The sequence below is a fragment of the Theropithecus gelada genome, chromosome 5 (genome assembly GCF_003255815.1).
Source record: "Theropithecus gelada isolate Dixy chromosome 5, Tgel_1.0, whole genome shotgun sequence".
Taxonomy (NCBI): domain Eukaryota; kingdom Metazoa; phylum Chordata; class Mammalia; order Primates; family Cercopithecidae; genus Theropithecus; species Theropithecus gelada.
The window spans coordinates 96,472,420-96,498,872 of NC_037672.1; the positions used below are offsets into that span (position 1 = coordinate 96,472,420).

General features: G+C 37.8%; 1 protein-coding gene across 1 annotated transcript in view; it reads left to right on the top strand.

Annotated features, from left to right (window-relative positions):
- Positions 1-26,243, top strand: part of METAP1 (methionyl aminopeptidase 1) — a 75,389-nt gene extending 49,146 nt beyond the window's left edge. The window contains exons 5-11 of the mRNA XM_025385584.1: positions 3,879-3,970; positions 5,555-5,638; positions 7,772-7,910; positions 10,015-10,146; positions 13,565-13,708; positions 22,066-22,131; positions 24,586-26,243. Coding sequence (XP_025241369.1) covers positions 3,879-3,970; positions 5,555-5,638; positions 7,772-7,910; positions 10,015-10,146; positions 13,565-13,708; positions 22,066-22,131; positions 24,586-24,749 — 821 coding nt within the window. The 3' untranslated portion in view covers positions 24,750-26,243. The remainder of the gene's footprint in view (positions 1-3,878; positions 3,971-5,554; positions 5,639-7,771; positions 7,911-10,014; positions 10,147-13,564; positions 13,709-22,065; positions 22,132-24,585) is intronic.
- Positions 26,244-26,453: the final 210 nt, after the last annotated feature.

The window sequence follows — 26,453 nt, forward strand, 5'->3', positions numbered from 1 at the left end:
TATTTAGGTAAAAGCGGATAGTAGAGACCTGAGTGAATGCATAACTAAAGACTTTGGACTGTAACATTAACAGAAGTAGTAATGGTGGTGATAGTGATAGTAATGATGAGAATGATATGATGATGGTTCTCTAATAATAACTGATATTTATTTTTGCTTAACTGTGTGTCAGGCACTGTGCTAAGTTCTTTGCACGTGTTACTACATTTAACACTTTCAACATTGCTGAGGTAGGTTCTGTTGTCTTCTCCATTTTTATAGATAATGATACTGAGACACCCAGCGAAGATAGGTAATTTGCAACACAGGTCAGTGGAACAGTCTCTGACCTTAGGGCCTGTACACATAATTAATTTAGACTTTGTGAAATTACTGATTTTGCATGTCAAAGAGGATCAACTCTCAGCAATTTTGTGTGGTTTTATCTACCAAGTTAGGCTATCTTTGCTTTGTTCTCTAAGAAGTGGGGAACTGTATTACATATATTCTTATGATTATCATTTTATTTTATTTTATTTTATTTTATTTTATTTTTTGAGACGGAGTCTTGCTCTGTCACCCAGGCTGGAGTGCAGTGGCCGGATCTCAGCTCACTGCAAGCTCCGCCTCCCGGGTGCATGCCATTCTCCTGGCTCAGCCTCCCGAGTAGCTGGGACTACAGGCACCCGCCACCTCGCCCGGCTTTTTGTAATTTTTAGTAGAGATGGGGTTTCAGCGTGTTAGCCAGGATGGTCTCGATCTCCTGACCTCGTGATCCGCCCGTCTCGGCCTCCCAAAGTGCTGGGATTACAGGCTTGAGCCACCGCGCCCGGCGATTATCATTTTAAAATTTTAGTTAAACCCTACTATTTCAGAAAAATTTAAGGGAAAGATAGTCTAAATGATAGCATACTGTTGAGGATGTATAATTTCATTATTTTTCTATTTAATCTTAAATGTAGTATTAGCTTGTATTTAAGAAAAACAAGCATAGACAAGGTAAATTCTAACAAATGTTATGCAGTGAAAGTATGTTCTAGTCCTTAGAGGTAACTGCTATTCCCCTTTATATACAGAACTTTTCAGAACTATTCTATGTATAAGCACATTAGGACCCCGTCCCTGCCATCTATACACAAATAGAAAAAATTATATATACCTTTTTACTTTGCTGTATTCGCTTAATATGTCTTACAAATGTGTCATATAAAGCCACCTCCTTTTTAGTGAATGAAGTATTCGGTTATGTGGATGTATCATATTTCGTAAGCCAGGCTCCTACTAATGAATGTTTAGAGCATTTCGAGGTTTTTGCTTATTGCAATTTGACGGCAGTAACTACTCTTATATTTATATCTTTGTCCATGTGTCAAGAGTATTTCTATAGGTTGATAATCTAAAATAGCGGGATCAAAGGATACATACATTTTTGATTTTGAGAGATATTACAAATTTCAGAGATTTTTCCAGTTGTTACTTCCATTAAAAATACATGGATGTCTCTTTTCTGCTATATTTTTCCCCAGCATAGTGTGTTACAAAGCTTTATGATCTTTGCTAATCTGAAAGACAAAAAATGTTATTTTGCTAAATTATGAGTAAGGTTGAGCATCTTTTCATATATTAAAGTCATTTATATTTTCTTCCCTTTTGTAATGTTTATTCATATCCTTAAGCTTTTTTCCTTGTTAGAGTACTGGTTTTTTCCATATTGATTTATAAATGTTCTTGGTATATTAACAAAAATAACCTTTTGATGTATGTTTTTAAAACTTTTTTTCCAATTGACTGTTTATGTTTTGTCATAACATTTATTACAGACTTTGAGTATCCTAACATAGTAAAATTTATCAGTGTTTTATTTTACAGTGTGTATGGCTTTATGACCTAGAAAGACCTTTTTGGTGCAGAAGTTATAAAATATATATTCCTATGTTTTCTTCCAGCATTTTTATGGTTTCAGTCTTTTTTATGTATGATAAAAATCATTTATAGATCTAAAACTTACTTGGTATAAGGAGTTAAATAGGGATGCAACTTAATTTTTTTTTCTCGGAAGAATACCTGGTTATTATTTAAAACCAATTATTTAAAAAAATCAGCCTTTCCTTACTGATTTGAAGTGCAACCTATATTGATGTGTTATGTTCTCACATGTCTTTGGGTCTGTTTCTGGATTCTATTCTGTTTCACTAACCTATTTGTCTAATCATGTACCACTGCCAAACTCTTAATTATCCTAGCTATATAATGTTTAAAATTTGGTAGGCCTTGTTGCCCCTACCTTTCCTCTTCTTCAGAATTTTCCTGGCTATTCTTGCATGTTTGTTTTTCCATGTGAAATTTAGAATCAGCTTGTCTGGTTCTCAAAATTATCCTGTTGACTTTTTTTTATTGGGATAGTATTAAATTTATAGATTAATTTTGGAAGAATTGACATCTTTACAATATTGAGTCTTCTTGTCCAGGAACAGGGTATGTTTTTAAAATTTTATTTGACTCCTTTTATGTCTTTCAGTTGGGTTTTCAGATTTTCTTTATGTAGGGATTTTATTGTTAAATTTATTCCTGGGTACTTTATCTTTTTAGTTGTTTTTGTATATAATAGCTTCTGTATTTTTTAGCTCATTATTTGTACGTGGGAAAGTTACTGATTTTGATAAATTTGTCTTACAATATGCCAACTTGCTGAATTCTTATTTCTGGTCATTTACCAGGTGATTCTTCTGTTCTAGAGATATTTAATCATATCTGAAAATGATAAGAATTTTGTCCTTTCCTTTCTAGTTTTATATGTCTTATTTCTTCCTCTTGTTAATTTCATCTGCTAGTATTGCCAGGTGTTAAATAATAGTGCTGATAGCGGGCATTCTGTGATGTTGGTTCTCAGTTTGAGATTTATATTTATCATGTCAAGGTAGTAGCTGGCCATGTTATCAGAATTAACTTTCCTTCTAGATTATTATTTACTTTTACTTTCTTAATTTATGAATGATGAATTGGAATAATAGATTTGCCAGTATTGAACTATCCCTGCCTTCTGGTACGAATCTCACTTGCATCCTGATGTATTGTGTTTTTTTTGGATTCTGTTTGTTAATATTTTATTTGGAATTTTTCCATTAGTACTTGTAAATAAGATTAGTTGATGACACTATTTTTGTTAGATTTTGAGTTAATTGCTACCCTGGCTTTATTACTTTTCATGTATGTAAAACTGTAAGTTAACAAATTTTATTCGTGAAGATTTTTAGGGCAATAGTTTTAAAACTTTTTGAAGTTGGAAATGACTTTTATAGCATGATCTTTGCATGTGTATATAAATTAACAAAGATTTAATGGCAGCACTTATTCCTACTCCTTATAATACAAGTATAATACTTTGTTATGCCGTTCTAATATTTTCTATCCCATTTATTTACTTTTAAAAAATGTAAAGTGTAGCCCAATAAAAGGTCACAAACTGGAATTTGAAAAACGCTTGCTTTGGTTCCTGTTTCAGAAAATAGTGTAATTAATTCATCAGTTGTTGATGTATAGTTGCTTCATGAGATGATTATGAAAGTTATTTGTAAATTCTGTGGTACTTTTCATATGTGTATCATTTACTGAGTTTGATTATCACACTGCCTGGCATATAATAAGTACTCCATAAGTATTGGCTGATTTCTAATAGGTCTGAAAATTTATCCTTTATAATTTTTTCTTTAATTGGTTTAGCAAGTTTCCCTTTGATGTTGAAAATGTTTTTTAAAAAAATCTAACCTAGACCATCCCAAATTATGAATTACTGTTGTGTGAAACAGACTACTGTTTTTATGCCACAGGTATATAATTATGCAAATAAATATTACATTTTTGCATTCATTTTGGTTTTACTTACCGGTTTTTCATTCCAGGAATGTCAGAATCCGAACAGGCTCTTAAAGGTACTTCTCAGATTAAATTACTCTCATCTGAAGATATAGAAGGGATGCGACTTGTATGTAGGGTAAGAGTTATTTTTTTGCCATGGGGTAGGAAATGTTTAAGCAGTACTTAGACATGAAGTCAGTGGTTTGCTGATTTATAAAGATAGCAAATGTTATATTGTTAGACTGACTAACCGTGCTTTTTTTTTTCTTTAACTTTTTTTTGAGACTGAGTTTTGCTCTTTCGCCTAGGCTAGAGTGCTGTGGCGCGATTTCTGCTTACTGCAACCTCCGCCTTCCGGTTTCAAGCGATTTTCCTGCCTCCCGAGTAGCTGGGATTACAGGTGCCCGCCACCACACCTGGCTAATTTTTGTAATTTTAGTAGAGACGGGGTTTCACCATGTTGCCCAGGCTGGTCTCGAACTCCTGACCTCGTGATACACCCGCCACGGCCTCCCAAAATGCTGGAATTACAGGCATGAGCCACCATGTCTGGCCTTTTTTTGTATTTTTAGTAGAGATAGGGTTTCACCATGTTGGCCAGGCTGTTCTCTAACTCTTGACCTCAGGTGATCTGCCTGCCTTGGCCTCCCACAGTGCTGGGATTACAGGCATGAGCCTCTGTGCCTGGTTTAGCCACGCTTTTCATTAAACTATTGTTAGTGTATAATTTTAGTCAACAGTTGTTTTCTTCTTAAAAGCCTGTTTCGGAATTAATCTGATGGATAGTCTATAGATGACAATCCTTTTCATTTATTTTCTGTATTCTTTTTTAAAAGAAACAAATTCTTTATGATATTTAAAAACATCATGTCATTTTATTTTCACAAGTCATCATAACATAGGACAAAGTTTAAGGTTCAGAGGGTTACGCTATTGGCCTTTTTGTGAAATACCTGTGATGAGTGATAGTAGTGGTTGGTACTTACCAGGTGAAATCACATATTTATTCTGAAGAAAAATATAATACATTGGTATTATTCATTTAGATAAGATTCTTAAGGTTTCTATTCAGTGCTTTAAAGTGATTTGATTCTAATTTTGTTTGATATTCTGGAGAACTTTCTATTCCTATGACTTACTTGCTGTGATTCTTTGAGGAATTCATTTATCTTTTTTTTTTTTTGAGACAGGGTCTTGCTGTCACTCTAGATAGAGTACAGTGGCACAATCATAGATCATATAGATCATAGCTCATAGCTTACTGTAACCCCAAACTCCTGGGCTCAAGCTGTCCTTCCACCTCAGCCTCCTGAGTAGCTGGGATCACGGGCGTGTGCCCACTACACCTGACTACTTTTTTTTTTTTTTTAAGAGACAGGATTTCACTGTGTTGCCCAGGCTCATCTGTTCCTTTTTCTTTTCCTCTACTTTTCCCCATTATAGAAATGAGAGAAGACTACCTCTATCATTTGATGATTGTTTAGATTACTTAGGATGTATATTTTCACATAGAAATCAGCCAAGCTTACTGCTGCTTGCTCGTTAGCCCAATTTTTATATAAAATTTATCTGTTTTTATGTATTTACATTTTATATATTTTCTATAAAATTGTAATATTCAAGGGGAGATTAATTTTTACCAATCTTCTACAAACAGTTGAAGGGGTATAGATTTCTATTTCTGTGTCTTTTTTTAATGTATTGTGTTCCTTTTATACAGCTTGCTAGAGAAGTTTTGGATATTGCTGCCGGCATGATTAAACCAGGTGTAACTACTGAAGAAATAGATCACGCTGTACACTTAGTAAGAACTTCACTTTTTTACTTTGAGAAATTTTGTTACATTACTTGATGCTTTGAACTTAAACATTAAGTAGACAAATTCTGAGTGTCTAAGGTAACTTAGGTAAGTTCATTTGAAAGCAAATTTTTGCTTTTGTTTCAAATATGGAAAACATTCAACAGTCATTATTCCCATCTTTAAGAATCTATAATATTAAGGTCTGAGGTAAGCTTGAAAAATACCTTGTTTCTGAAACAAGATATTCATAATAAGCATTTCAGTTGCGCTTTTATAAAATGATTGATTTTATCTGCTTTAAATAAATCCTGCCACTACAGACATCTAATATTCTGAAATAAAAAAAAAGAATATAACTTCTGATGGTAGATTAGTTAAATGTTTCCTTTTATATCTATAGTGTCAAGGCAATGAACAGTCCAGATAAATATTTGTAGTAAGTATAGGGATTAAAAATAAATAAATAAAGATTGTCTGTCCATCAGAGAGAGACCTTAAGACTTTAGTAGATGAGTGTACACATTATATGAATTAAAAAGAAATGAGTGATAAGTAGTTAATATATGGAAAGCAGATCTCAAACATGTTCTAGTAAACAAATGCAAATTATAAAGGCCTAGTAAATTTGTATTTTTAAAGATGTTTCTATCCGTTGCTTGTGTGGAGTGATGAAACTGGTCCTCTCTTCTGCTTGGTGATGGTATTGTAAATTGGAAGAACCCTTTTGGAAGGATTTGACCATGTATCTTGAGCTATGAAAATGTTTATAGATTTTTTATTCAGAATCTTACTAATCCTGACTTTTGGGTATTGTTTCATATGTTAGTATAAGATATATCATATGCAATAATAGCATTTTGAGTATGTTCTGTGGGCCAGGTGCTCAAGTGCTTCTTTTACATTAACTCGTTCGTCTTACCAACAACCCCTTGAGGGTAGGTACTATTGTAATCTCCATTTTATAGGTAAGGACACTGAGGAGGAGAGAGGTTAATTAAACTGTCAAAAGTTACATGACTTGTAAATGATGGAATTGGCATTTTCAATCTAGAAAGTCTAATTCTGTATGCTCTAAACTATTATTTGTAATGCTATGAGAAGCAGAGAAGTATATTCCTAAATGAGGGAAAAGCCACAAATGTAGTTATTGGTTGTAAGATTTTTTTTTTCTGTAATTGAGGAAATTTCACATTAATTTAAATTTCCAGTAAGAATGAAATTGCTAGTAAAATCATGGTATATTCTACATATTCTGCAAATGGTGTATTGTGCAACCATTAAAAAATATTAGCCTGAAGACTAGAGCAGGATGGAAACAGAAATTATGTATGCTGTGATTACTACTGTGTAAAAGCATCCAGTAAAGTAAGACTCGTTATGGAGAACAAACCATGTTTTTCTGTAAGAGTTCTTTTGTTGTTCCACTGAATGTGGTTATTAAAATGTCTAGAAGTACTTTACCATTTCTTAATTATGCTAGTAGTAGTCATTTTTGGGGCATAGTGATACAGGCTTGTTTCAACATAAAATTATAATTACATAAAAAATGCTTGTTAATATTTACTTAAAATATTATATTTTTACTTTGATATATTTTTCACAAGGACTAGTTAATTCTAAAGTAAAATCTTCATATGTGGTAATATTTATATATATATTTGTAATAGAGGTTGAGTATCCCTTATCTGAAATGCTTTGGACCAGAAGTGTTGTGGATTTTGAATTTTTTTGGATTTTGGAATATTTGTATTATACATAACTGGTTAAGCATCTGTAATTTCAAAATTTGAAATTCTAAATTCTCCAATTGGCATTCCTTTGAGTGTCCTGTTGGTGTTCAAAAAGTTTCGTATTTTGGAGGATTTCAGATTTTTAGATTAGGAATACTTAACCTGTATGTCATTTTAGTTTTCCTTTGTGCAGTTACCAGTAAACTGGTTTGTATATGTGTACCTGACTGGCACAAACCCTGTTGTATATTGTTTAAGATAATATCCACTACTGTTACTAAAATAAAATATTAAGTTCTTTATAATGACATGTGTCCAGCTTTTTTCACATTTTTCAAATTTTAAAATCTGTAATTTCATACAGATTTTTCTTTATATATTCCAAATTATTTTTTCTGTATTATAGGCATGTATTGCAAGAAATTGCTACCCTTCTCCCTTGAATTATTACAATTTCCCAAAGTCTTGTTGTACATCAGTGAATGAAGTCATTTGCCATGGAATACCAGACAGACGGCCCTTGCAAGAAGGTGACATTGTTAATGGTAAGAAAATATGTTACTTTCATCACCATGGGCAAAGAAGCAACAAAGCTTGGGGAAATCTGACAGTGACTTGTGTTTTCTTGACTTGCTTCCTGTACTTACTCTTTTTTCCTTTTTAAAATTCAGTATCACTAACTCTTAAATCTATGGAAAGCTCTCTCATGGTTTTGTGCATTTTGCTTTTAAGATACTTCTGGTGTGATATGTTTGGTGCAGAGTGTATTTCTTTAATGCTTACCTCATATGTGATTGATTAGGTCAAAGATGTCAGTGAAATGTGGAGTCTAGTTTTTTTTCCCCCAGAAGTTCATTAATGGTTTTGAAGAGACCAGGGCAGGCTTTGTTATAGATACAGGAAAACCCTTCATAATATATGAAGACCTAAAGGAAAGCTGAAAATCTTGCAGAAGCGCCTTACTTGAGTGGAAGTAGCTTTAAAGACCCCTATGTTAAGCTGCCTTGGGAAGCTACAAGTATAGAGAGTGGAGGAAGTAGCTTAAAAGACATTATTCCTTTTCTTTTTTTTTGAGATGGAGTCTCGCTCTGTCGCCCAGGCTGGAGTGCAGTGGCGTGATCTCGGCTCACTGCAAGCTCCGCCTCCTGGGTTTTCGCCATTCTCCTGCCTCACCCTCCCGAGTAGCTGGGACTACAGGCACCCGTCACCATGCCCGGCTCATTTTTTGTATTTTTAGTAGAGACGGGGTTTCACTGTGTTAGCCAGGATGGTATTGATCTCCTGACCTCGTGATCCGCCCGTCTTGGCCTCCCAAAGTGTGCTGAGATTACAGGCGTGAGCCACCGCGCCTGGCCAGAAGATATTAATGAAGGCTTTCCTAGATGGTATTTGTTTTTGTTTTGTGTATCATTTTATTTTTTGGAGACAGGGTCTGTCACCCAGGCTCGAGTGCAGTGGCGCCATCATGGCTCACTGCTGCCTCGACTTCCCTCGCTCAGGTGATCCTCCCACCTCAGAAGTAGACAAGACTACAGGCTCATTGCTACCATACTCAACTCATTTTTTGTACTTTTTGTAGAAGTAGGGTTTTGGCATGTTGTTCAGGCTGGTCTCAAACTCCTGGACTCAAGCAGTCTGCCCGCCTTGGCCTCCCAGAATCTTGGGATTACAGGCATGAGCTACTGTGCCTGGCCTAGATGGTATTTTAATATTGATGAAATTAGACTCTTTGTTAATAAGATATCTTAAAGGAACTGCCTATCAAATGAGGAAGCATGAGCCCAAGTGTTAGAGGCTGCAGATAATTGACTGATTGTGATGCTAGCTGTGAATGATAGCCAAAATTTAACTATGACACAATTTTTATTAGAATTGCTACTGCTTTAGTTAGGGTATCTGTTCATAAAGTTCCATAGGTTTTGAGGCCAACCCTGTTTTTCATATAAACCCTGTTATTTTTATTACATGCAGAATGTGTGAGGTTTTTCAGGAGTGTATGTGTTGTGCTAGAACCAAAATATCTATATTGTGATGTTATAGGTTGATTTAAATATATGGTTTAAAAATACTCAATGTGCTCTCTAGATACATTATAATGGTATAATAGTATATAGTATAATGGTAAAATAGTAATCTGTATTCTTAAACATGGGGACAAAGAGGAGAATGAATATTCACAAATAAGTGAAAAGCAAATGAGTTTTTAAAAAACAGGTGTAGAGCAGTGTAAATTTTTCTGTTATTCCCTAGCAGGAGTAAGGAACTTGTAAAAGATAAATGAAAATGGTATTTTGTAGCAGTGTAGCAAAGTCTTCAATTTAATGTTACTAACTCTAGTAATTTATCTTGCATGATTGTATCCCACATACATTTTTCTTTTGCCACAAGTGATACAATTTCTGTAAGAGTATAAAAACCCACTATCTGGCTTATGTTACTATGGCCATATTCCTCCTCTCCACAGTGAGTTCAGTTACATTACACTCAGGGAGCTTCTGTTGGGCAATAACTATCTATCCATTGGTGTCTAATTTGAGAATGCAGACGTTATCTTTTTCATTAGGTTGCTAGATGCTGTCATGTTGGAAAAGCACTTGAATTTTGAAATGAAAATAAGTATGGTCTTTGTATTTGCACATTCTCTTGCAGTGGACATCACTCTTTATCGCAATGGTTATCATGGGGACCTGAATGAGACATTTTTTGTTGGAGATGTGGATGATGGAGCACGGAAACTTGTTCAGACTACATATGAGTGCCTGATGCAAGCCATCGATGCAGGTCAGCCTCAGTGTTGAGCACCTATTGGCAGTCCTGTGCGCTGATGGGCTAGGAGTGACAGGGCGCCACAATTCTGTGCATTCCTTGTAGTTTTGCCCCTGTTCTACCTGAGTTAGCTTTGGGTGTTAGCAGTAATGGGTGAAAGGATGATTTGGGAATCCCTTGGTGGAGATAGACCAGATGATTGGTTAGCATCCTTTGTTTCTTCTGTGATTTATCTTCCCTTTCTTTGCCTGATAAATGAAGAGGAGTGTGCAGATGGTTTTTTAGTGCAACTTTTATTCTATTTTTCAAATTGTTTCCACTACATAAATATTATGTTCTCCTTATAAAAAATTAAAACTGAAGATTATAAGTGAAAAAATGTGTGATCCTCCTTTATACTTGCCTCCCCTCTTTTCTTGTCTCTCTCTTCTCTCTGGAGATATCCCCTGTTACCATTTAGGTTTTTTCTCTCTCCTGTGCATTAATGCACACACGTATGTGTATGTGTTAAATTAGGTTAAATGGAATCATAGTATTTTTAATGTGTAACTGGGTTGTTTTTTTCAACTGTCGTAGAGATCTTTTCAAGTTAGCATATGTACCTACAGATATATATTTACCTCATTCTTTTAATGGCTATGTATTATATTCTGTAGTATTACAATTTGTGTAACTATTCTGTTGGATTTTGGTGATTTCCAGATTTCTTGCTATTGTAGTAATGGGTAGGGGTGTATTTCTGGAAGATTTTTCTCAGGCTGTCTTTGTACATAATAAACAACTTATCGAGGCTTTTTTGTTTAATCAATATCTTATGGGGATAAGAGAAGGAAAGGGGCTGGGCATGGTGACTCACTCCTGTAATCCCAGCACCTTGGGAGGCTGAGGTTGGCGGATCTCCTGAGGTTAGGAGGTGGAGACCAGTGTGGCCAACATGGTGAAACCCTGTCTCTCATAAAAATGGAAAAATTAGCCAGATGTGGTGGCGGGCGCCTGTAATTGCAACTACTTGGGAGGCTAAGGCAGGAGAGTTGCTGGACCTGGAAAGTGGATCGTGCCACTGCATTCCAGCTTGGGCAACAGAGCGAGACTCCATTTCAAAAAAAGAAAAAAAAAAAAGGAAAGGAAAGCTATTAACAGCATCTTGTTGGAGTTGTTAATAAATGGGCAAACAGCCTTCAAGTTAAATCTTTACCATTTCAACTTTATTATCCAGTGTACTATCTGCAACCCTCCCCAGTCTCCCCAAATCTTGATGTCATCAACAGAATAGTGAACAGGACAGAGTTCTTAGACAAACATACAGTTATCTCTAACAACATTGATCCAGTATTTTTATTGTTTTTAGTGCCTTCTTTAATGGGTATGGGAGATGAAATTTTTACTCAAGTTGGAGGAATGGAAATGATGGAATATGACATTTTTGTGTATCAGGTGAAATTTTGAAAACTTATTCATTGTTGATTATTTTAAAACGTTAATACAGGAGGTAGAATTGAAGAAATTTAATGTTTAGTTTGTCATTTGTGAAAGCTTAAGTTTGAAGTAATTTGAGTTTCTGCCAGATAATATAGTCAATGTTTCTATTCTTTTTGCTTCTCTGTGAATCAACTGAAGAAACAAAAAAAAAAAAAAAAAGAAAAAAAATGAGATAGTTAGAATGCTGTTTTATATGACGTATGACTGGAAGGTGCCAGTAGTTTTCAGGAAAGAATGAAAGTAGCTAGGAAAGAACGAAAGTGGCTTGATCTTTTTTGGACAGTGCTATGAATTCCTTTGTATAAGTCATTTTTGCCCCCCTTTTTGCCCCTCATTTTGCACCCCTCTCATTCCCCCAGGTAGAGGGTTTGAAAAGCTGTTGAAATTAGGCTTCTTAAGTAGGGTTTCTTCGTCTATGCACTTAGTGGCTTTTGGGCCTGATAATTTTTTGTTGTAGAGGCCTGTTCTGTACATGTAAGATGCTTCACAAGCATTCCTGGTCTCTACACAGTAAATGCCAGTTATAAGACACCCTGTGTTTGACAACCAGAAATATTAATATCTCTAGATACTACCCTTTGGGGCCACAGTTGGAGCAGTTTGAAAATCAGGGAAGACTTCCCCTGTCACTCCATGCAACATGGATTACAATTTTGTTCCCCCTCCCACCCCAGGCTGATAGGAAGGCCTGGATAGGAATGAAAGAATATCATTATGAAAGTCAGCATGATTTTTCAAAACCAGAAACCTCCTTCCTTCTCCCTCCAAAATCAAGCTGGAAGGTACAGTTAAGAGCAAGTAAAAATGTTAATTGAAGTGATTCTTTGAGCTATTTACCCTGAAATGGATGGGAAAGATACATTGTATCTGAACCTCAGTCTGGGAATCAGATAGCTGAGTAGGAGAGTGTGGAGAGTGTAGAGAGTTAAGGATCCCCAGAGCCATCTTGAGGTTCCCTAGGAGTCTGACAGTGCCCAGCTCCTGAGTCTTAGTGTAAGGGAGAACCTTAATAGTGATGAGAACCACTTGTTTTGTTTTGTGTTTTATTGAAACACCAGTAAAAGTCATAAAAGCTAAACAGAGCAGAAAGTGTATATAGTGAGAAGTATCTTTCCTATACTGTACCTCTAGAATTGTCTGTAGAGGCAGCCGTGGAAAGTTTGAGAACGTTTTTATGGGGATAAAGAAGCCCAGGGGAAGTAAGTCTTTCAGAAGTTGTCCAGGCTGAAACTCAGGACAATTCGTTACTTTTTGAACATTCCTTTTACTCCTAGTGCATTTTCTTATCTCTTCTGCTCACATAAATAGAATGGAACACTTGGCCTTAGGGAGGGATGCGAAAAGAAGTATTTTCTTCTCTATTGTTCTCTATTGTTAAAGAAAGCAAAAGGTACCTACTTCCAACCCTTTAGTACTGTTATGAGTCTAACGTTTTTGGCATGAAAGGAGGAACTACGAATGCCCTTGGTTTGAATTAGAACTCTACCAGTTACTGGCTGTTTGGCCTCTCTGTGCCTCATCTGTAAGTTGAGGCATGGATGCATAAAAGTGTTTCAAAAGCTTCCTAGCGCAAAGATAGTAATTAACTTTTTTTTTTTTTTTTTCTATTTTGAGACAAGGTCTCTCTCTTTTGCCCAGGCCAGAGTACAGTGGCAGGAACACTGCAGCCTCGACCTCCCGGGTTCCAGTGATCCTCCTACCACAGCCTCCCAAGTGTAACTGGGACTATAGGCATGCACCACTATGCAGGGCTAAATTTTGTATTTTTTGCAGAGACAGGGCTTTGCCATGTAGCCCAGGCTGGTCTTGAACTCCTGAGCTCAGGCGATCTTCCTGCCTTGACCTCTCAAAGTGCTGGGATTACAGGCATGAGCCACTGCACCCGGTTGATAGTAATTGATTAGTACATGTTAGTTATTATTAGTTTATCACGAATTTTCTCTTTTCCTTTCAGTGAAGCCTGGTGTTCGGTACAGGGAACTGGGAAACATTATCCAGAAGCATGCCCAAGCAAATGGGTTTTCAGTTGTTCGAAGCTATTGTGGGCATGGAATCCACAAGCTTTTTCATACAGCTCCCAATGTACCCCACTATGCCAGTAAGTACTATCTGGAGATTTGGTATAAGCTCACCATTTATTCAACAAATACGTATTCATACATTTAACAGTACCTACTATTTTGTATTCACTAGAGTAATCTGTTAGCTGTAATAGATAGAGTCCCAAAATGTGTATTTGCTGAAACACAGTGCAAGTTCATGTCTTACCCACATAATAGTCCAAAGCAGGTGTGTTTGGTCACTGTGGGGGCAGGGCAGTTACTATGTGACACAGGGTGTGTCATCTTCGACCTATGGCTTTCAAAGTCACTTTGGGAGTTGCCCTCCTGGCCAGTAGATAGTGAGGGTGTTGGGGGTTGAAGCTTGGAGGGGTATACTTGGGAGTTTTTAACAGTCAGCTGGAATTGGCATAAATCAAATTTATTTTCCATTGGCAGGAATTCAGTCACATGGCTGCATCTAAATGCAAGGGAAGTGGGAAAACGTAATTTAATTGTGTGTTATGGAAGAAAAGTAACCTTATTTTGGTGAACAATCAACAGTCTGCCACAGGCCTAGCCTTTGCTATTCTGATTCCTTAGGTGAAGTCAGTTCGTCTTGCTTGGTTTTAGTGCTTAATGTATGTCAGATCCTGTAATATTTGTTCATATAAATAGAGGGGAATAAACAAAGTACCTTTCCTCAGGTTGAGTGCCATATGATACAATAACAAAGAAAGTGTAAGATAGATAATGTCTTACAGAAATATTTTCTGTAGAGAGAGAAGACATGTACAGGAATGAATCTGTTATTTGGTGTTGGAAATGAAAGCTGTCCACAGTAAGTGACCTAGAAAGGAACTTAGCACATATATATTGAGCCACTGCTAGATAAACACTTTCATCTCCTTGTGCTTAATTTTTTTCATCTGTACAATAGTAGGGAATGGTACTTACTGTAGAATTGTTATGAGGGTTAAGTGAGATGATACATGGAAAGCACTTAGAACGCTGCATGAAAACAGTACACGAAAGCATTTAATCAATGACAGTAATATGTAATATCTCATTTGATCATCGCAACTCTGGATAATTTCTTAGCCCAGTTTTTTTAATGCAACTCTGTGCTTACAGAGGTAATTGGCTTGCTCAAGGTCACACAAACTAGTAATTAAATGCCAGATTAGCATTGATACCTGGGTTCTGTCTTGCTTTCTGGAGTCAGTCTTTTCTCCTATACATCATGCTGACGAGTAAGGATTGAAGAAATTTGGAGCTGGGTGCGGTGGGAGAACTAAAGAGTGGTTGAGGTTTTGGTTGGGTGGAGAGGAGAAAAAGCTTTCCAGTTGGTGGGTGAACATGAGTGCTTCAAATAGAGATGAACAGAGAAAATATAAGGTTGGCTGAGTTATATGTTAAGGACTAGCAGCAGGCAGTCCAGGTGTGTTGAATGCCAGACTGAAGAAATGTGACTTCTGTGTTGGAATCTTCAGAATTATTTTTGAGCAAAAGAATGGCATAATGAAGCTGATATTTTGAGAAGGCTAATTTGGCAGTGGTGACTAAGATGGATTGCAGGTGGGAGTTCTGCAGATAGTTGGCCTGATGGGCAGTTGTTGTTGTAGTTGAGGTGTGACACGGTAAAATCCTAGACATGGATAGTTGTGAAGAGAAAGTGAAATGAGTGAGCAACTTTTCTAAAGGAGAAGCTGGAGCAGTCATTCAGAGCAGGGGTCCCCCCAACCCCTGGGCCACAGACAGGTACTGATCCATGGCTTGTTAGGAGCTGGGCTGCACAGCAGGAGGTGAGTGGCAAGCAAGTGAGCTTTACCACTTGAGCTCTGCCTCCTGTCAGATCAGCAGAGACTGAAGACAGTAATATTTATGGGAGAAGGGGCTTTTGGTCAGTGGTTATAGTGTCAGCAAAATATGTTGCCACTGTTATACAAAAGATGTCATGTGAGTTTCCTATTAAAGCATTTAATTAGACATAAGAAACAATTATGAAAAGAGGAAAAAGGACCCAGGTGTACTTTACTTTATATAGTCATTTTGGGATAGGATCTCACTGTGTCGCCTAGGCTAAAGTGTAGTGGTGCAATCACGGCTCACTGGAGCCTTGACCTCCAAGAGCTCAAGCAGTCCTCCTACCTCAGCCTCCTGAGTAGCTGGTACTACAGGTGTGGGCCACCATCCCTGGCTGATTTTTATATTTTTATAGAGACAGGGTTTCTCCATGTTGCCCAGGCTGATATCAAACTCCTGGGCTCAAGCAGTCTGCTCACCTCAGCCTCCCAAGGAGCTGGGGTTTCAGGTGTGAGCTACCACACCCAGCCTTATATATTATGTTTATGAGGAGTCACATTTATATAAAACAAAATATGCTGTGATCACTCTAGGGAAGTATTAAACAATTGAGGGTTTTTTTTTTTTTTTTTTTTTTTTGGTATAGCAGAGATATCTTTTGAAATGTAAATCTCTGCTTTCGTTTGTAACTCTATATTCCTAACCCAAATGAGGGAAGAACCAGGAAATCGTTGTATAACATTCCTCCACTGCTTCTATGTGGGAGAAATCCTTGTTAGGTGAGAGTTTATTTGCTTCTATGTTTGAATCAATGGGTGGGAAGTAATGATGATAATATTTTACATTTAAACTGAACAGGCATACCTCTGAGATAACTGTTTTGTTCCAGACCCTTGCAATATAGTGAATATCACAATAAAGCAAGTCATACAGATTTTTTGGTTTCCCAGTGCATAAAAAAATTACGTTTATACTGTAGTCTATTGTGTGTGTAGTCTTAACAATTCACAAACCTTGATTTAAAAATACTCTATTGCTAAAAAATGCTAACAGTCATCTGAGTCTTCAGCGAGTTGTAATCCTCTTGCTGGTGAAAGGTCTTCCCTTATGTTGATGGCTACTGACTGATGAGGGTGGTGGTTGCTGAAGGCTGAGGTTTGTATTACATTCTCACATTGTTAGAAATTCCTGAACCTGAGTAATTTATAAAGAAAAGAGGCTTAATTGGCTCATGGATCTGCAGGCTATACAGGAAGCATAGCAGCATCAGCTTCCAGAGAGGCCTCAGGGAACTTACAATCATGGCGGAAGGCAAAGGGGGAGTGAATGTCTCACATGGTGGGAGCAGGAGCAAGAGAGAGAGCACGTGGGAGGAGAAACAACCAGATCTCATGACAACTCATTCACCATACAGTACCAAGAGAGGTGGTGCTAAACCATTCATGGGAACTCTGCCCCCACGATCCAGTCACTTTCCACAAGGCCTCTCCTCCAACACTGGGAATTATATTTCAACATGAGATTTGGGTGGGAACACAGATCCAAACCATATCAGGGTGGTCGTGGCAATTTCTTGAAATAAGACAACAAAGTTTGTCACATTGCCAAACCATATCAGGGTAGTTGTGGCAATTTCTTGAAATAAGACAACAAAGTTTGTCACATTGATTGACTCTTCCTTTCACGAAGATTTTTCTGTAGCTTGTGATGCTGTTTGATACATTTTATCCACAGAACTTCTTTCAAAATTGGAGTCAGTTCTCTCAAACCCTGCTCCTGTTTTATCAACTAAGTTTAAGTAATATTCCAAATCTTTTGTTATCATCTCAACAATGCTAACTATGGGTAGATTCCATCTCAAGAAACTACTTTCTTTATCCATAAGAAGCAGCTATTCAGCTGTTCAAGTTTCATCATGAGATTGCAGCAATCCACTCACATCCTCAGGCTCCATTACTAATTCTAGTTCTCTTGCTCTTTCCACATCTATAGTTACTTCCTCCACTAAGTTTCAAACCCCTCATAGTCATCCATATTGAAATCACCTTCTGCCCAGCTCATGTTAATATTGATATTTGATTTCCTCTCATGCATCATATAATTTCCTCCCATGAATCACAATTTTTTGGTTTTGTTTTTGTTTGTTTTGAGACAGGGTCTCACTCTGGTTGCGCAGGCTGGAGTGTAGTGGCACGATCTCAGCTCACGGCAGCCTCCACCTCCTGGGCTTAGGTGATTCCTCCACCTCAGCCGAGTAACTGGGATTACAGGCACGCACCACCATGCCCCGGTTTTTTTTTTTTTTTTTTTTTTTTGTATTTTTAGTAGAAATGGGATTTCACTGTGTTGCCCAGGCTGGTCTTGAACTCCTGGACTCATACATTCCACCCGCCTCGGCCTCCCAGAGTGCTGGGATTACAGGCATGTGCCACCGCGCCCAATCTACAGATGTTTTTAATGGCATCCAGAATGGTGAATCCTTTCAAGAAGTTTTCCAGTTTACTTTTGTCCGGATTCATCAGAGGAATCACTATCCATGGCAGCCTTAGAAAATGTGTTTCTTAAATAATAAGACTTGAAAGTCAAAATTCCTTCTTGATCCATGAGCTACAGAATAGATGCCGTGTTAGCAGGCATGAAACCAACATTCATCTCCTAATACATCTCTGTTAGAGCTCTTGGGCGACCAGTGCATTGTCAGTGAGCAGTAATATTTTGAAAGGAATCTTTTTCTCTGAGCAGTAGGTTTCAGCATTAATATTATTAATTATGTTAACTATGTTATATTAATTATATATTAAGTATATTAACTATATATTATATATATTAATTATATATTAATATTATTAAAATATTCAGTAAACCATGCTATAAATTGAGGTGCTGTCATCCAGGCTTTGTTGTTCCGTTTCTAGAGCACAGGCAGAGTAGATTTCGCTTCATTCTTAAGGAATCTTAAGGAATGGTAGATGAGCATTGGCTTCAACTTAAAGTCACAGGCAGCAGGATCCCCTAACAAGAAAGTCAGCCTGTCCTTTGAAGCCAGTTATTGACTTCCCTCTGGTTAGAAAGTCCTAGGTGGCATTTTCTTCCATGAGAAGGCTGTTCTGGTCTGCGTTGAAAATCAGTTAGTATAACCACCTTCATCATAGCTGTATCTTCTGGCAAATTTGCTACAGTTTCTAGATCAGCACTTGCCACTTCACCGTGCACTTTTATGTAATGGAGACGGATTGTTTAAACTTCGTGAACCAACCTCTGCTTTCAACTTCTCTTCTGCTGCTTTGTCACCTCTCTTAGCCTTCGTAGAATTGGAGAGAGTTAGTGCCTTCCTCTGGATTGGGCTTTGGCTTAAGGGAATGTTGTGGGTTGTGTGATCTTCTGTCCAGACCATTCAAACTTCCTCCATAACAGCAGTAAGACTGTTTTACTTTCTTTGCATTTGTGGGTTCAGTGAAGTAGCGCTTTCAGTTTGCTTCAAGAACTTTCCCTCTGCATTCACAACGTGGCTAACTCTTTGGCACAAGAGACCTACCTTTTGGCCTATCTAGGCTATTGACATGCCTTCCTCATTAAGTTTAATCATTTCTAGCTTTTGATTCAAAGTGAGAGACATGTGACTCTTCCTTTCAGTTAAACACTTAGAGGCCATTGTAGGCTATTAAGTGGCCTAATTTCAGTATTGTGTTTCAGGGAATAGGGAGGCCTGAGGAGAGGGAGAGAGAAGTGGGGCAGGCTGATGGAGCCGTCAGACCACACACAAACATTTGTTTGCTGTCTTACATGGGCACAGTTTGTGGTGCTGCAAAACAATTAAAATTTTAACATCAAAGATCATTGATCACAGATCACTATAATTGATACAGTAATAATGAACATGTTTGAAAGATTGTGAAAATTACCAAATTGTGACACAGAGACATGAAGTGAACATGCACTGTGGGAAAAATGACATTGTTAGACTTGCTCAGTGTAGGGTTGCCACAAATCTTCAATTTATTAAAAAAAAAAAAAAAAAGGCTATATCTGGTCAGATGCGGTGGCTTATGCCTGTAATTCCAGCACCTTGGGAGGCTGAAGCAGGCAGATCACTTGAGGTCAGGAGTTCTAGACCAGCCTGGCCAAAATGGTGAAACCATGCTTCTACTAAAAATACAAAAATTAGCTGGCCATGGTGTGTGTGCCTGTAGTCCCCAGTTACTCAGGAAGCTGAGGTGGGAGGATCACTTGAACCTGGAAGGTGGAGGTTGCAGGGAGCTGAGATCGTGCCACTACACTCCAGCCTGGGCAACAGAGCAAGAGTCCGTCTCAAAAAAGAAAGAAAGAAAGAAAAAGCAGTATCTGTGAAGCATAATACAGTGAAGTGCAATAAAACAAGGTATGCCTCCATATTACAGTCATTCTGTGAGAGACTATAGATTAGGTACAAATTTTTTAAAAAGTGCCTAACAGTGTCTGCAATATTATAGTGACTCAGATAATGTATATTTGTTGAGTGAGGTATGTTGGAAACTGAAACTTTAATCAGTGTAAAAATTATTGAGAGAAATGTTACATGTTGTTTTAGTCTTTGAAATCCAAATTGCTTTTGCACTTATAGCCTTAGTTCTGATTAGCCACTTTTCAAGTACTTCCTAGCTATGGAAGTAGCATGGCTAATGCTGCTATATTGGACATGAGAGTTCAAGATCCTTTCATCCTTTTTACTTTCAGTGACATCACACGGACATCCTTGACATTTTCTTTTTGGTTTCTCCAAGGAAATATAGACCAATTCTGTATATGTATTAATAAGCATGTCCTTTTGAAGGTTTATGAGTTTAGAAATTAAAAGTCAATTTTTTTTTTTTTTAATGACCTTAGGAATTTATATCAGTTTAGAAGCTCCAGATTTGAAATCTGCAGTAAGTGTAATTTGGCAATACCTAAGATAGTGGAAAGCAGCACGATAGCTATTCATCTGGAAAGTTGTGCAGGAATATAAACGTGTAGGGGAGATTAGACCATTCCTGGAAAGAGGAGAGTTTAGTTGAGTCAGCCTCAAAAGGCCCTCAAATTTGCCATTGAAAACAAAGTTGCAGATCAGAACAACCTCACACAGGAACCCTGAAAAGCTGATGTGTTAGCCATCTGGTGGTCAGGTTGGGCATTGCAGTCATTCGCTCAGCTGATACTCTTATTAGGTTTTGTTTAACTTGAAATTTAAATTAGTTCTCCATTTTTGTCTAAAAAAGCCTATTCCTAGTTTTAACATTTTTGGCCTTTTTGAGGGATGTGGCAGGTCTGGTCACTGTAATTTATTGTTATATTTCTCATGATGATCCTGAAAAAAGCATTATTAGTAAACTTGGACAATGGAGTTTGCTTTTTTGCTTTGAATTAAAAAATAGTGGTTTCCTCAGTTTTTTTTGTTTTGTTTTTGTTTTTGTTTGTTTTTTTGAGACGGAGTCTTGGTCTGTCGCCCAGGCTGGAGCAGTGGCAGGATCTCGGCTCACTGCAAGCTCCGCCTCCCGGGTTCATGCCATTCTCCTGCCTCAGCCTCCCAAGTAGCTGGGACTACAGGCGTGTGGCACCACACCCAGCTAATTTTTTGTATTTTTAGTAGAGACAGGGTTTCACCGTGTTAGCCAGGATGGTCTTGATCTCCTGACCTCGTGATCCGCCCACTTTGGATTCCCAAAGTGCTGAGATTACAGGCGTGAGCCAGCGCACCCGGCCTTGTTTTTGTTTTTGAGAGTCTCGCTCAATCACCCAGGCTGGAGTGCAGTGGTGTGATCGATCTTGGCTCACTTCACCCTCTGTCTCCTGGGCTTCAGTGATTCCCTGCCTAAGCCTCTTGAGTAGCTGAGATTTCAGGTGCATGCCACCACGCCTGGCTAATTTTTGTATTTTTAGTAGAGACACAGTTTCGCCATGTTGGCCAGGCTGGTCTCAGACTCCTGACCTGCCTCAGATGATACACCTGCCTCGGCTTCCCAAAGTGCTGGGATTATAGGCATGAGCCACTGTGCTTGGCCTATTTTTTAAAAAGTAGGTTAATGTGCATAGACTTAGTTCTTCTTTGAAGATGAGAAAAAGACAACAGCTTATGAAATGTCATGAAAATCATGTAGTTTCTATGGGCTGTGCCCCTATGTACAAATACATACTTCCCCCCCAAAGCGGTGGGAGATTTCTGGCATAATCTGAATCATTCTCCTTTAAACTTCTCTACCCGGATGAGTAGTGGAACTCTTGGTTCTGTGATTGCCATTCTAATCATGAGGTAATAGAAATCAAGGTACTTTTCTTTTATTCTTTATTTTTATTTGCCACTTTTCTTTTTATAGAAGTGATACTCATATCTGAAATACAGCCTACAAATACCTCTGTCTTCCTAGAGAATACATAAGCATAATGAAATGTCCCTAGGACAATATGTGCACCATATTAGATGGCTACCGGTGTAATACCTGTTTGTTGAACTTTAAGAAAGGGAATCAGGAGAGGAGAAGGTAATTGATTTAATAATCACTCATAGGAATATGAGTTGTGTACTCTTTCTAGTTAGCTGTTCAACAGTACACTGTTGGTTTTGCTACCTTTTGAGACTTTTTTTCTTTAATTTCAGAAAATAAAGCAGTTGGAGTGATGAAGTCGGGCCATGTATTTACAATTGAGCCAATGATTTGTGAAGGTGAGAAAAAAGGATGCCATGATATTCTTCAGTTGAATTTGGATGTATTTTAGGTTATTCATCGTGTCAGTGGTCTTTTCTACCTACTTGCTTTTTGCTTCCTACTCATTCCCTGTCCCACCTCAAACTTGATTCAGTATCGTGGAGAACTGAAAATTGAGAGGGTTGGCAAGAAGACATGGTTTCTACGTGGTAATCTTCTGTCAGGAGATGCTGAAGTGCTTGAATCCTGGTCGCTTTTCATAAAGCTCATGTCAGAGGGTGCATTGTAATAATGAGGCGCCCAGGTCAAGTCTGTGCGGATGTTCCTGCTTGACGTAGGAGAGGGAAGAGGAGGCAACAAAGTAGAGCATTTGATGAGCCACCCAGTTTGAGGCAGATATGATTATATGATTTAATTCTTCACAATTTATAAGGTGGTATTATCCCCATTATACAGAGGAGGAAACTGGTCCTTGAAGAGGGTGAGTAGCTTGCCTGTAGCTTTTAGCTCGCTACCTGGCAGAATTTGTCAGACTCAGCTCATGAGCTGTTTTGACCCTTCATGGTCTGCACTCATGTCATCACATGGCATCATATAGCTATTGTGGGGAAAGCACACCAAGGACACACTTGGCTCTGGCAGCCTCCCCACTGTTGTCGTTTCCTCCAGACAGGCTTGTAGCAGTGATAGGAGACTTGGAGTCACAATCAGGGCTCCTCACCGAGATTTTCAGAGTGATTCTAGTAATGGAGCTTCCTGGTTAGGGGATGTAAAGTGAGGCAGTAGCAGTAGAGCTTGTGTGTCCTGAGCCCTGTATTAAAGGATACTCCTCTCTGGATTCTTCCAGTCTTTTCATAGCCCAGTCTCGGGACCGACTTTTATATTCTCAGAAGTGATTCACTGAGTCTAGCCCGCACTCAAGGGGAGCAGAAGTTCAAGGGCATGCATGCCAGGAGGGTGGGGATCACTGAAGTCACTTTAAAGGCTGCCTTCTAAAGCTGATTCCTTATTGCGTTTTCTGTAAAATGAAAATTAGAATCCCTGTCTTGCCAACACCCAGGGCTGCTTGACTGAGATGATTTATATTAACATAAAGTACTTTATATACTTCAAAAGACTGCACAGATGTGCAGTAAAGTTTTTGTCATCCTCTTGTAATAAGGATAAAGTTCTGATATGTGCAACCAGTTGTAAAGATGGTAAGTATTTAGCAGTGAAAAGAAAGATAGTGGGAGGAAAGTGTCATTTTGGCTACATATTTCCATTAACTAGCACCTGGTTGGTGAGCCATGATGTAGTATTTTCAGTAAACAAATAACTTTCTATACAGCCAGCACAGGTAATTAATCATCAAATTATATTAGATATACTTTAGTATAACTCAGCTAGGTTAAATCCCTGGAATAGAAAGTCTCAAATCTGCAGGAGAATTTCCTCAGAATAGCCAAATAAATTTGACTTGACATTACTAAAAATCCTGTTTTATCAGATTACAATAAAATCATAGTAGTAGTGTTTTAAATCCATTTGTGTAAAGGCCATTACATTGGAAAACATTGATTTACTCATCTTTAGTTGCTTGATGAGGCATGAGTTTAACTTTTTTAGGCTGCCTCATATTTTCTTTTTAGCCTGGGATTTAATATTGCAAAAGTAGTTTACTTCACTACAGAGTTTATGTTCTGGGATTTGTCTGTCTGAGTCAGTGAGTCCTAGAGGTTAGTATGTTTCACCTAAAAATTACTAAAAATGAAGAAAGTATTGATTTTTTTTTTAACATCTAATTTTGGAAGAAGAAAGCTTGCAAATACATCTTTTACCGTAGTATCTGGAATTGCCTTTCTCATTCCACCTCTGCTTCATATTCTCTTGGGCCTTTGCTTTCTCCTTTCCCTCATTATGTCCTCTTCACCCCCATTCCCTCCTTTCCCTAAGTTTTCTTTCATGGCCTCCCGGGTTCACTGTCCCTTCGCGTCCCTTCTCTGGTTTCAACTCCTATCCAGACCATTCTGTTTCATATTTTCTTATCCTCTCACACCAGTCTTTCTTTTGCCCCTCTTTCTGGTTCCAGGGGTACAGTTCACAAAAACTTTACGGTATAATCTGTTCTCACCATCTGTTTGTGTGCCTACCATTTTGAAATTATATCAGGAATTGAATGCTGTAATAAAACTGTAAACATTTACATGATTTCCTTCACTATATATGCTGACTGTAGTTTTATCAGATGCCAAAGTTATACTAGGAAAGAGCTAAATTCATTAATTCAAGTTTTTTTTCTTTCTGATTTTTAAATTGTAAAATACTTCAAACATCAAACATACTGAAGACCAAAATGAAGTTGGAAGGGCATTAGCTAAAACAATTGGCATGTAAATAAGGATCTTAGTAGTGAATTTTCTACTTGGTTTTCTTGATAGAGTTCATTTAGAAAACTGAGTGACTGAACTAAGAAATTGTTTTTGTTGAAGGCGGATGGCAGGATGAAACCTGGCCAGATGGTTGGACTGCGGTGACAAGAGACGGAAAGCGGTCTGCTCAGTTTGAGCACACCCTCCTGGTCACAGACACTGGCTGCGAAATCCTGACCCGGCGACTTGACAGTGCACGGCCTCACTTCATGTCTCAATTTTAATTTCTCCCAAGATGGCACATCTCAGTGATAGCTTCTTCCTGTACTATGCGTTTCATTGATAGTACAGAAAGGAAGAGGAACCTTTTTTTAATCACTTGTTTTGTTTTGACTATACGTAAGACAGGACTGCAGCGTTCGATGTGTGTCCTCAAGAACTAGTCTCGGGTCTGAAAAAGCTGAGAAGAATAGAGGAGACATTGCCCAACTCTTCGGCCCTCCCCCTGCACACCTGTTTTCTCATTTGCCCTTTGAGCACTTTTACTTAAACTTGCTTCTAGTTGCTTTTATCACTGCCACAAAACAGCCATCAAGAGCCAGCTGCTTTCCAGGTGAACATTGGAAATGAGAATCTTTGAAACTTTAGCAATATATGTTGCACCAGATTTTAAAAATTATATATATGGAAATATATATGTATACATTTTAAATTCCATATACATAATTACCAAACACTCTGTGACCCGGGGTTTGTGTTGGTTCTGCTTTGACAGGTTTATATGCTCTTACAAATGGATCCATAGTTTGCAGTGATTTAATTCCTGGTTGGGATTTGGCCTCCCCTTTCCCCCATGCTGATTATTTATCCTTGTAATTGTGCATAGAGAATTTCTGCACTCACCCAATGAGACTTTCTTCAACGTGGACTGTGTGTGTGTCAGTGAATGAATGTAGTAAAATTCATTTTGGAAGGTTATCGGGCTTTTAAAAATCGTTTATGGCAAAAATAGCCATTTGCCAAGTGGTGGCTGACAGTTGCAGGGCATGAGAATTTCATAATACACCGCTATTTCAGACCTTTATTTGGTCAGAATTGGAAAAGAAAAAGCCCCCTTTCTTCCCTTTTCTGTTTTACTTCAAGGGCATACCTTGGAGGTGCTCAGAAAAGGGTGAAGGTTGCACTCTGGTGGAGGATGGGGAAAGAGTTCTAAACTGTCTCCAGCTGTGAGCCCAGGAGGTCAAGTGGGCTATTAAAATTTAACGTTGAGTAAACGTGATAGTGATGAGAAAGGAATTTTGTGTACTGTAACCTTGCAGTAGAGCTGCAGCTGTCCTTGGTGTGCTGAAACACACCTCTCCTTTATGTAGTTGGGAACCTCATTAGAAATGACCTCAGCTGCCCATATCTCCGTTCCTTTCAGCAGTTGTCCAAGTAGGAGTGTATCCAATGAAGACATATCAGATCACAAAGTCATTGTCATTAGAGTGTACTTGATTACTGGGCATCCTTGTAATATAATTTCATACCACTGACACATTATACTTATAAGAGAACATCTTTCCCAGAGTGCCTCAGACCTTATTGCTTTAAAATATAATAATGTTTTCATTACTTTTATTATTTGAATGATTTAGTAAAGTTGACTGAATCTGGTATAGACTTTGGGAGTATGTGAAGTTTTTATCAAACTGTAATATTTGTGAATGGAATGCCTTGCAATATGAATGTTAATATAATGTGTAAAGGGAGATTAAAAAGTTTGAATAATTATTCTACCATGTAGTCATTAACTTGGCTGCATTTCTTTGGGATTTCAGAGGGAAATGGTGGGAATGGGGAGGCTGTTTGATAATCTAAAATAAATTCATGACCATTTGAGTAGAAATGCTTTTTCAGGTGCAGTGACTGTACATAAACTCAATAGAGTGCCAGCAGCATTTGAGATGTAACCATATTTTTGAGAGCTTTTAAGACAGAATGCTGAA